General features: G+C 47.7%; 1 protein-coding gene across 1 annotated transcript in view; it reads left to right on the top strand.

Annotated features, from left to right (window-relative positions):
* Positions 1 to 10,080, top strand: part of LOC309684516 (E3 ubiquitin-protein ligase TRIM36-like) — a gene marked incomplete at both ends in the record, with an annotated part of 80,093 nt that extends 70,013 nt beyond the window's left edge. Inside the window, 6 exons of the mRNA XM_082500410.1 lie at positions 5,374 to 5,520; positions 6,601 to 6,696; positions 7,629 to 7,882; positions 8,534 to 8,658; positions 9,200 to 9,493; positions 9,779 to 10,080. Coding sequence (XP_082356536.1) covers positions 5,374 to 5,520; positions 6,601 to 6,696; positions 7,629 to 7,882; positions 8,534 to 8,658; positions 9,200 to 9,493; positions 9,779 to 10,080 — 1,218 coding nt within the window. The remainder of the gene's footprint in view (positions 1 to 5,373; positions 5,521 to 6,600; positions 6,697 to 7,628; positions 7,883 to 8,533; positions 8,659 to 9,199; positions 9,494 to 9,778) is intronic.
* Between the last annotated feature and the right edge of the window lie 2,091 nt (positions 10,081 to 12,171).

The following is a 12,171-nucleotide window of genomic DNA, read 5'->3' as shown; positions in this document are numbered from 1 at the left end:
TCCTCCCCCTCTACTCTGCCCTGGTGAGGCCGCAACTGGAGTACTGCGTCCAGTTCTGGGCTCCCCAGTTCAAGAAAGACAGGGATCTGCTGGAGAGGGTCCAGCAAAGGGCTACGAAGATGATTAGGGGATTAGAACATCTTTCATATGAGGAAAGGCTGAGGAACTTGGGTCTCTTTAGTGTAGAGAAAAGAAGACTGAGGGGGTATCTTATTAATGCTTTCAAATACTTAAAGGGAGGATGCCAGAGGGATGGGAGGAGTCTTTTTTCAGTGGTGCCCATTGATAGGACGAGGGGTAATGGGCACAAGCTTGAACATAGGAAGTTCCATCTTAACATGAGGAGGAACTTCTTCAGTTTGAGGGTAGTGGAGCACTGGAACAGGCTGCCCAGAGAGGTTGTGGAGTCTCCCACTCTGGAGATGTTCAAAACCCGCCTGGACGCTGTCCTGTGCAACCTGTTGTAGGTGACCCTGCTCTGGCAGGGGGGTTGGACTAGATGATCTCCAGAGGTCCCTTCCAACCCTGACTATTCTGTGATTCTGTGGTTTTTTTGTATGCCTCAGTTTCTACTGGGGCTAAAATGGGAGAAGGAGACTTCTTTTTAGCAATGGAAGTTACTCTGTGCTTGCGATTGTCCTTCCTCAGCCAAGAAAACTTAACGTGGTCTTCCACGAAAATGGTTTAATTTTTTTTCCTTCCTCCAGGCTCTTTGGAGGTTTGATCCGGGATGTGAAGCGAAAAGCCCCCTGGTTCTGGAGGGACTTTCGGGATGGTCTGAGCCTGCAGTGTCTGGCGTCCTTCCTCTCCCTCTACTGTGCCTGCATGTCCCCCGTCATCAATCACCTTTGGGGGACTGCTGGGGGAGGCGACCAACAGCCACATAGTGAGCACCTCCCTCTGTTGGGTGGCACGAGGGAGGACAACACTCATGCAAAAGTCCTTGCTGCAGTGAATTTGCACTTGTGGTTTTCCCTCTAATGATTTAATTACTCGCTGCTGCCTCTCTTCCCTGGACAGAGTGCCATGGAGTCGCTGCTGGGCGCATCCATGACTGGCGTGGTGTATTTCCTCTTTGCTGGCCAACCTCTCGCCATCCTCGGCAGCACCGGCCCCGTCCTCGTGTTCGAGAAGATCCTCTACAAATTCTGCAAGTAAGGCTGGCTGCTGCGGCCAGGTGCTGCGAGCGCCTTCAGAAGAAGGCAGGGATGGAGAAAAGATGTTTTTCTTAGTGGTAGTTGGTAGATTTAAGTTGTCTTCTGTGTCACAGACATCACGCGCTGCTGCTTTAGTATGTGACGGTGCAGGAGCCCTCGGTCTCTGAAGGATGGATGGGTGGTTCAGGGTTTTTAGTTAAAGTGAAAGAGCAGGAGGAGGAGAAACCACAAGGATATGGATGCCCGAGATGGGCTGCACAGGGAAGATGAGACAAATGACTCTGGTTTGGGAATGAGGGAAGATTTGCTTTCCTCTCAGTACAAACTCGGGCACTTTTTTGCATGTTTTTTGCTGGAAGTGGAAATATATTTTACCCACATATCCAAACAGTTCTCTGGTCAAATGTTTTGATGATTTTTGAAAAAGCAGGAGCTTTCCAGGCAAAATGGATATTTTCCATGACAGTCTTTTTGTTGTGGCAACTGTGATGGGAGATTAACCTCTCTTATTGCAATTAAATTTATTATGAAGCCCCAACTTGCTGGCAGCAGGTAACTGGGTGCAAACCCAGCCGCTTTCGCTGTTAGGGCATCGGGGTGATGTGGGAGAACACCACCTTCCACAACAGGGACCTGACCTCAATTAGCCTCCGAGGCATTAACACAAGGTAATTGTTAAAGAATGATAATTAAATAATTGGCCTCTCCTCCTGCGGGCCCACACCCTGCACCGCAGCCCCGAGGCTGTCTGTCGTAGGACGTGGAAACTGCATTTACCATGCGCAGCCTTGACACGCTCCTGAATTGCTGCCGACTTTCCCCAAAGGAAGGCACGGCTCGGAGCCTCTTGCTGCCCTTTCCACCCTGCGTTTTCTTTTGCTTTCCCAGGGACTACGCACTCTTCTACCTCTCTCTACAGGCGTGCATTGGGCTGTGGACCGCCTTCTTCTGCATGGTGCTGGTGGCCACTGACGCTAGCTCTTTGGTGTGCTACATCACCCGCTTCACCGAAGAAGCCTTCGCCTCCCTCATCTGCATCATCTTCATCTATGAGGCTCTGGAGAAGCTGAGTCACCTGCGAGAGGCCTACCCTGTGCACACGCACAGCAAGCTGGACTTCCTCACCATCTCCTAGTGGGTTTCTTCCTCCTAAAGTGCCGCTGCCCCTTGGCAGGTGCTCAGGGCTGCACCTCCATCGCCTTCCCCTCACCTCTGTCTTGGCTTCTCTCCTCCCAGCTGTAAGGGTGAGGCACCGACCCATCCCAGCAACGAAACCCTGCAGTTCTGGGAGAGCAACAAGATCAATGTGTCTGGCATCACCTGGGAGAACCTCACGGTGACTGTAAGTGCCCCGAGTCACTGCTTCCTCGTGCTGCGGCCGTGGCGTCCAGGGGCACTGGCCTGGTGCAAAGCTCAGAGCCCTTCAGGTGATGATGGGCTTCCAACTGTGCCAGTGCTGCTCTGAAAAGTCGTTATTTCAGTCTAAGGTGTGGGTTTAACCCCCTTGGGCCTGGGAAGGAGAGTCCACCTCATCCCTGACATGGTGGGCAATAACTGTTATCCTCAGGACAGCGGTTCTGTCTGGGAGCAAGGTTCAGTGGGTGCTTTGGTTATTGCAGAAGTTGGAGGACTTCAGTTCATGCTTGAAGGCCATAATTAGCTTCCTTAATTGGTTCCTAGTAACTCCAGGCCTTGCTTTCTTACTCAGCGCTGTCTGAAGGTACGTGCATAAACTTGCATGTCTGAGCAGCTCCTTGGGCCATTGTTGCTGGAAGCAGAGCTCAGGCACAGGGTGGGACGCTCTTATAGACATCTTCACCCCCCTTGGCTGTGTCCTGTGAGCCCGCCCCCTGTGAGCCCGCCCCTGGGAAGGGACAATTTGTCTCTTCTCCTTTCCTGTCACTGTTGTCTTAGCCCTCCTTCCCCGTTCCCTCTTTCACTCTCCCCAAGAGTTTCCAGTGTTTCCTTCCCCTCTGGTGTCTTCTTCAGCCACGGTTACCTGCTGTTCAAGCGGAGGATGTGCCATAGGTCTGTGGTACGGTGTCCCATCACATCTCCTGTCTCCGCTGTCGTGGAGAGTTTCATGGACCTGCCTGTGGACACGATGGCCCCTACACACCTGAAGTCCTCTTCAGGCTGAGAGATCTGGGGCTGTTCAGTGTGGAGAAAAAATGGCTCAGGGAGACCTTATTAAGGTGTCTCAATGCCTGATGGGAGGGAATGAAGGCAAGGGAGCCAACTGTACCTCAGGAGTTCCCAGTGAGTAGACTCGGAAGGTTGTCAAACCCTGGAACCACTGGAACACTGCAACCGCCCAAAGAGGTTGTTAACTCTCCACCAATGGAGATCTTCCAAACCCTCAGGAGTTCCCAGTGAGCTTTGAATTTTGAGGGTGAACAAACACTGGAACAGGTGTCTCAGAGAGGTGGTGGAGTCTCTAATAACGGAGTTATTCAAAACCCACCGAGAGAAGGTCCTGAGCAACCTGCTGTAGCTGACCCTGCCTCAGCTGGGGCTTGGACTACACGGTCTCCAGAGGTGCCTTCCAACCTCACCCATTCTGTGAGTGTAGAGGACAAAAGTAAGACAGAAAGAAATGAGAACAGATCCCCTTGGCCACAAACACCTTGGTCTCCTGTGGAGAGGACCTGTGATGAAGAGAGGAAACTTATAATGAGGAAGGAGTAGCAGAGATGGAGTGTTATGCACTGACTGTAATCCTCCATTTCCCATCCCTCGTGTGCCTCTCCAGGCGGGAGTGAGAAGAAGAAATGCAAATGCAAATGAAGGAGTAATTTGAGCCTAGGGGAAAAAAAAAAAAAAGTGGGGTGGGGGAATGGTCTAAAATATTTAGTCATAGTTTCTGACTATCCAAGTCTACTTGACTTGGCAATGAACTGATAATTTGTAAGTGATTTCCCTGTCTTTGTTTTGACCCATGATCATCTTTCCCCTCGTATCATCTTGAGGACGGGGAGCGAGTGAGCAGCTTGGTTGTTGTCTGGCTGCTGGTCAAGGTTAACCCACCTTTCATAAACCCGCTTTCATTCACAACCAGACTGGAGAGCACTTTGTAACGTGTGTGGTGGGGATGGGAGAAGCAGATACTGGGCTGATTGTTCTTGAATTCTGAGAGAACTAGACGAGGTAATCTGCTGACCTCTTCGGTCTCTAGCTTGCAGGCTGTAATTCTTACTTACACGAGGAGATGAATAAAAGTGTGCAGTTTCCGTTAGGTGTGACTGTGCACTGCTGTGGAAAAACTGCTTCCACAGACTAACAGCATGACTGCAGTTTTTGGAGATGTCTGCCTGCACAGCTAATTTTCCTGAACATTTCCTTTGTCTTTGGGCTTTTCACCATAGCCTAAGATAACATTTGGAGCTTGAGAGTTGGTTTTGGAGATGGTCTGCAACCTTAGCTTTGAGTGTCCGTGTTTATGCTACTTTATGTGCCTTTTAGATGGCTTTATCTGTTGCACGATCTTGGAGTTGAGCGGCACTTTTTCCCTCTTTGAGCAGTTATTTCAACACGCTCAGTTTTTGAAAGATGAGTTTTAGTGAACACCAGGTTTTTTACAGTGCTGTTTAAGCTGTTGCTGGAATTAGCGCTCAGCATGAGCAACTTGTAATTGGAGTCAGACAGAAAAATTGAAACACTGGGGCCTTTTGTCTTTAAGATGGCTGTGACTGGTGGTGGTGGCTGCGTTTCATTTGTTGCTCCAAGAGCAATGGCTATGTGGCTGGTCAGAGTCTAGCTTAGACCTCAGTCATTACAGTATTATGTCAACTCTTGCTTTAAGAAACAGTTCATAGCTGTTTCAAGAGATGCCGGTGTGAACAGGGTTAAATTTGACAGGGTGGACATGTTCTGTATTGCATTTACATCTCCGAACTGGAGTGCGGGGAGCTTGAGGTGTGCAGACAGCTTCAGGGATTAGCAAAATGGTTGATTGCAGTATGGAGGCTATGTGATGTGTACACAGACATTGCTACAGGTTCACTCACTGTAAACCTGGTGAAACTGTTTGTTTTCATCTGCTGGCTTTCACTGGCATGGACAAATGTAAAAGGTGGAAGATAAACAGAATATAAAAAATACCCACTGATAAGTCAGACGCTGCTGTGGGATAATTGAGTGTTTTGGTGGTTTGTTGAGCACCTCCGTTTTTGGAAGGACACCTGCATTCTCTCTGCTCTCTTTTTTTTTCTTCCAGATTTTGATGTGTCCAGAACATGAAATGGAGAGGGTAAACATGTACTGTGAAACCTGCAGAAGGCCTGTTTGTCGTCTATGTAAACCGGGTGGATGTCAAGCAAACCACAGAGTAACAACCATAAGCACCGCCTACAAAACCTTTAAGGTAAAAGTAAATACTGTTGGACCTGGCCTTAAGAAGGGGGAAGAGCACTGAGCCTCGGGTTTAAGGGCAAACTTCCCCTGGCAGGATGCCAGGACGTGTGTTTGGAGGACACTGAACGAGTCATGAGGCATGCTGCTGTGCAACATCTGTTAATGTATATATTAGTGTGACATAGTGTGCGGCTAAGAAACTAAACTATATTTTCTATGAGGCTTCAAACAGAACCCCTTAAAAGCGCTTCCACCTTATGTTAGCCAACTGTGCATCAGTACTGACCAATGCAGAAGGTTTAAGAAGTTAATGGTTTACAATCTGGCTTTTTTAAGGCAAGTGTCCTTGTGGCTTGGGTTAGCTTATACTTCAGAAGCACTCCTGAAGAATCTGCATCGGCAGTTATCTGCTGGGACGCTGTATGTTTTTGAAGTTGCAGAGCTGTTGATTCCCTAAGCACCATACAACAGGGCAGACTTGCAAACACTGCTTTGTTATTAAAGAATGATTGCTGCTGCCTCCTCTTCTTCCTTTGCTTCCTCTCTTGCTCACAGGAGAGAAAAAAAAAAAAAAAAGCCCATCCCAGCCTGCCTTCTGCTCTTTGGCCTCCTCGCCTGTTTGCAAGGCTTTTCCTGTACAGCTGTTAACTCTTGCAACTAAGGAAGTGCAGAGACACTCCTAAGTTCAAGTTTCCAACCACTCATTTTTCTAGCAAACCTTACTACAGATGAGTTAATAACCTATGAGGCTTTTCTATTAGTTCTGGTAATGTCTTGAAGACTCGTGTTCCTAGCCTAAGAGAGAAGGTGACTGCTGTGGCTGGGGAAGGATGAGCCAGCTGAGGCTGTCACCTCTTCTCCTCAGAGGCTGTGCCACCAGTCCTGCACATGGCAGTGGCCTGATGTCCCGGGCCAGTCATGGCGGGTCACTGAGCAGTTCTCCGCAGGGTTGCTGCTCATAACTGATGGCAGGCTCTTGTCCTCGTAACTACAGAAACTGAGTGCTGGCTGGGTGGCCCACCTGTGCTTGTTGTCAGTTTGGGTGGGATGCCCTTGTTCTGCCTGCCAGTTTGCTGTTTTATTTTAACAGGAGAAGCTTTCAAAAGATATCGAGTACCTCATCAGTAAGGAGAGCCAGGTGAAAGCTCGCATCACGCAGCTGGATCTGCTGCTGAAAGAAACAGAGGTGAGAGTGGCTTGTGGGTTGTCTGGGGATGGACCTTGCAAGGACACAGCAGGGACTCCAAATGGAACAGTGAAGTGTTCCAGATCCTTTGGTTTTTTTTTTTGTTAGCCAGCAAAACCATTTCTGAACAGTTTGTGTTGGTTCTGAGTCACAGACGGTAAGACCTAATCCTGACAGTGTGGGAAATTTGGGCAACCTACAGAGGGAAGTTAAGTTTTGGGTGCTGCTGTGAATTTAATTGACATAAAGCTTATTTGATACCTTACCCAAAGAGAGGTGGGTTAGACTTACAGCTCTTGCATATGAGTGGTGCTGCACAATTTATGCTGTCTGTTTACCTTGAGGATGTTGCAGTGAAGTCAGAATTAAGGGCAAAATCTCCCTGCAGAAGAGTCAGAGCTGGGAGCTCACATACGAGCTGAAAAACGCAATGGCAAAAATTGGCAGGAGCTCCTGGCCCTGCCTGTATCTTGCTGCAGATGGCCTTTGTGCTTCATAGTTCCTTTTATCCAGGGCACTCATCAGAGGTGGCACTACAGGGCATAGGGGAGAAACTGGGCTGGACTCCCAGTTCAGGGTGACTGGGGAAGGTGGAAGAGCACCTAGGTCTTGGGCATGAAGACTTCAGACGCTGACTTGCTTTTACAGTGCTTTTCCATGAACTATTTAGACAAACGCTGTGCGTAACTCAATACATAATCGGAGGAATAATTTCCTGCTCTTTCCTCTCTGTGTTAACGTAGGAGACGCTTACTAGCTTGGGTGCAGTGCTGATTGCATTTTCAGTGTTGAAGAGCATAACAAAGCTCGTTAGTCTTGTCAGTCAAACAGATGACTAGTTTGCTCTGATCTCTTGAACAACCCTAAGTACATTTCTGTACACAGCCACAGTGCTGTGGGATCCGTCTAAAATGTCTTTTGTTCCCTCCTAGTGCAACAGTGAAAGAGCTAAAGAAGAAGCATCTCAGAGTTTTGAGAAATTATCTCATGTCCTGGAAGAGAAGAAATCCGCAGCTCTTAGGGCAATTGAAGCTTCTAAGAATTTAAGGCTGGAAAAATTGCAAACACAAGCAGAAGAATCTCAAGGGCTCCTGGAAAATAATGGCCTTGTAGGACTTGCTCAAGAACTGCTTAAAGAAACCGATCCATCTTGTTTTGTTCAAACAGCAAAACAACTTCATGTCAGGTATCTTATTAATTATCTTCCGTTTGAGGTACAGGTACTGTTCCAGGGATGTCTGGTCAGTCATATTCTTTGGACACCTGCTAGGAAAGTACTGAATGCAAGTACTTTGTGCTGCAGAGCCTCAGAGGCGGTCCCGGTACCATTCAGTAGAAATTCCTATATTACAGTGTGCGTTAAAAAACAGCCCAGAGGAGGGGCTCTGTCCTGCGCCAACGCCTAGCCTTCTTCAGTAGGACTGCAGTGGAAGGGTAACCCATTCAGCTCACTGATACAGTCCTTTGCTCAGAGATTGCATCGGGTATTTGCAAGTTAATCTAACAGGTCTCTTCTGGCTTTAAACTCTTTGATCTGAATAGTTGTGCTCCATTAGCGCTTCACACCTCTTTTGTTCTTTGAATGTAATGCCCCAAATTGTTAAAATGCTCTGCCAACCAAAAGATTCCCTGTTAGTTATCTTTACACTGATGTACAAAAGGCCTTTAAATTTTGCATTTTAATTCTGTCTAGAGAGACAAGTTTCTGGGACACGTGAGTAAGTACCTGAAAAGAGAACTTTTTTTAAAGCAAAACCTAGCGGTTTTGCTTTAAGGAATACACCCATGTGAATTCCTTTTTCCCTCTTCTGCCATCCCTCTGCTTCTGTGCTTTCAGAATCCAAAAAGCTACTGAATCTCTGAAGAGCTTCAAGCCAGCAGCTGAAACTACTTTCGAGGACTTTGTGATGGACATAGCCAAGCAAGAAGAGATCCTTGGTGACTTGTCCTTCCATTCCAATGGTAAATTATGAGAGCATCACGTCTTTCTTGAGTTATAGCTTTAAGGGCTTCTCTGGAAAGAGGCAAAACTTGTGCAGGGCTGCAGTAGCAGAACTCAATCTTGTGACTTGCATTGTCCCTTCTGCCTCTGTGATTCACAAGGCGTTACCTGGCAGCAATGCTAGCTTCAGCTTTGATAAAGAAGCTAAGATGCCATGGCACTCAGAACCAGTTTACATTGGCTTCCAAAATATTGTAGTTAAGTAATACTAGGTCTTCCTAGCAGCTTTTTGTCGTGATTGCATGACAGAAAAGAATAGGTTTTTATATGGTTTTTTAGTTGCCAGCAAAAATAAATAATACAACTTTCAAAGTAAAACCAGAAAGGATTTAAGTGCATGAACAGACCCATCCTCATCTGCACTCTTTGACTGAGTCAGATTCCCCCCCCCCACTGTCCCCCCAGTGCTGTAGCCACTCAACAAAGGGCTTCTGTGTTTAATTCTAAAACAACATGTATCTACATTTGAGGTTTTTTTCTCCCGAATCTCTGTCATTCCAGGTCTAGAAATACCAGAAATCAATGAAGAGCAGAGCAAAATGTACAACAAAGCTCTGATCAGTTGGGAATGCCCTGGGAAGACAGACTCAGCTGATATCTATGTTCTTGAGTATCATAAGCTTCATAGAGAAGAGGAGAGTACAACGTGGCAGGAGATCGAAGTTTGCAGCAAGAGCAAAGTAATATCTGATCTCGATGACGACAGCAGCTATGCCTTCAGAGTTCGAGGATATAAAGGATCCATCTCTAGCCCTTGGAGCCGAGAAGTTATCTTGCGTACGCCTCCAGCCCCAGGTATTGGGTTTTCTTATGTCCACGAGCTGCTGGTGGTGTTAAGAGCTGTAGGTGGTTTCCAGTAGCTCCCAGACTTCTACTACACTGTTACCGGTTGTATAAATGTTTAAAAGCACTGTTAACAAACAGGTTAAGTAGGTAGCATACTGAGACTGTGTTAGCTTGCGTAATGTTCCCGGTAGCCTTTAAAAGCGAGGAATTCTAGTGCCAGCATGACTTAAAATATAGTTTATAAGCACAGAAATACTTAACTAAGAGAAAATTTTTTGGGATGCTGTTTTTCAGTTCTCAGTTTTCTTTTCGATGACAAATGCGGGTACAACAGTGAACATCTCCTGCTGAACCCAGGAAGAACCTCTGTGGAAAGTAGGGCTGGATTTCCTCTACTGCTGGGGTCTGAGCGCATGCAGGTCGGATGCTACACAACCCTGGATTACATCATTGGCGACACTGGGATTGCCAAAGGGAAGCACTTCTGGGCTTTTCACGTGGAAGCCTATTCCTACCTGGTGAAAGTGGGAGTTGTTTCTAGCAACAAGATACAGAAGTTGTTCCATAATACCCATGATGTGACCAGCCCAAGGTAAATTGCAGACTCTTGCTTAATACATGTTTTGTATAAGGAGATGGCTTTTTAAAAAATAAATTAAGAGTGAGCCTGGTCTCAATTAGTATAGAAGATGAACCTAAGCAGTGGGAAGTGGCTTGAAGGATATAGTGTAAGCAGGTTGTCCTGTTCATCCTCTACTATTAGTAGGAAGATGTTCTAATTGTCCAGAGTCCTATTTTCTTTCTTTCTGGGAAAGAAATCGGGTTTCTACAGATATCAAGATATGTCAGTTAAAGCAAGAAGGTTAAAAAAGAGAAAAAAAAGCATCATTTGCAAGATTGAAGCAATGCTTAGTTGTCAATAGTAAGATTCTGCCTTAATTCCCTTAGCATACTAGGTTTGGCAGCCACTCAGAGGTACAATGTTCACTGTGCATATCTGTGTGTCTTTGCTGTAGCTTGCGTCATGGTGGATTCCAAGTCACTGGCTCATCCCAGGCTATAGATTTGCATATGACACTGGAGTGCTACTGAGCACAAGCCAAAGTGCAGTGGATAAACCAGCAAAAAGATTTCCAGCTCTCAATTACAGTTGTAGTAAGCCTGGATGTGTCTAGGAACTGCAGGCTGGGAGGCTATCTCCCAGGGGCTCTTAACTTTTTCATGAATCTAACAAAAGTGTTGGCCTTCTGCTGTATAACATACTGAAATTATAAAAACGCCAGTGTCTCAAGCTTCTGAAAGTCAGATGGAGACTTTTTGAAAAATGAGAAATTAGATCCTGATTTTCTCATTTCTCCCGGTCCCTGCCAGGAGGGAGCGAAGCTCAGCCCCGCTCCCTCCTTTTACAGGGAGGAAAACAAAATGGAAAAAAGAAAACCAAATTGTCCTATATTAGAAGTGTATAATTCCATTTTAAGGGTAGGGCAGCAATAGGGCTGGTACCACAGCCCCCCAGCCCCACAGCCACTGTGGGTCACCGGCGTAATAATGTACCTCTCCGGTAATTAAAGTTTCTTTTGGGAAGGGGGGAGAGATGGGGACTCTCCTGCGCCGGGACCTTTCCCCTCCAGGGAGGCAGAGCCGGAGCAGCGAGCACGGTCCTGCCCGGAGGGCAGCGTGGAGGGGACGCGCACGGGCATCCCGGAGGAACAGCAGCAAGGAAACCCCGGCACTGCACCTTTCCCTTCCTCCGAGCCTTTTTCTTTTCCTCTTTTTAAGGGCTCAACCAGTTTCTTCCCCCTCTGACCGTCACCATGGGGTACTGGCACCAGCAGCTTTGCAAAACCCCATCCTGTAAAAGCCGCCTGATTTTGGCCCTGTTTGGGGATGCGCTGCTTCCATCCTTACAGAGCAAACTGATAGATTTGGTTTTCTCCCCCCTCCCCATTTAGCAAGAAGCACCAACGTGCCGTTGTCGTTTTGGGTCGGTTTGCTGCAGAAAAAGGCTCCCGCAGGGGACGGGATAAGCCGATGGCAGGAGGGTCCCTGCACCCATCCCACCGCTGCTGGTGGAGGGCGGCAAGGGGACCTTTTCTTCGGGGTTGTCCTCTCCTCCCGGGCTCTGCAGCCCCACGCCGCAGCCCAACGACCCCCCCGAGATGGGAAGAGAGCACGAGAACCATCTCTGCTCAACAGCTCAAGAGGAAAAAACAAAATAAACGAAAGAGATAAAATAATACAATAGGATGAGATACAATAACGCAGCAGCACCCGCCCCACTCGTGGCACTACTTTTATTCTCGGCCACTGCAGTGATTGGGGGGTTTGACAGGATGGACCTTCCAAGGTCCCCTCCCACCCAAACCAGTCTTTGGGTCCATGACTGGAAGTGTCTGAGGTCAGGTTGGATGGGGCTGCAACCCACCCCGTCTACTGGATCCCAAACCACCCAGAAATCCAATCCAAACTGTTCTTTGGGTCCGGTTGGAGGTGTTCAAGGTCAGGTTGGATGGGGCTGGGACCAACCTGGTCTACTGGAAGGTGTCCCAGCCGATGATGGGGAGGTTGGACTGGATGGACCTTCAAAGGTCCCCTTCAACACAAACCGTTCTGTGGGTCTATGACTGGAAGTGTCCAACGTAAGGCTGGATGAGACTGGGACCAACCTTCTCTACTGGTTCCCAAAC

This window comes from Vanellus vanellus (assembly GCF_965231255.1).
Source record: "Vanellus vanellus genome assembly, contig: HAP1_SCAFFOLD_105, whole genome shotgun sequence".
Lineage (NCBI taxonomy): Eukaryota > Metazoa > Chordata > Aves > Charadriiformes > Charadriidae > Vanellus > Vanellus vanellus.
This window is presented reverse-complemented; position numbering and strand designations above follow the sequence as displayed.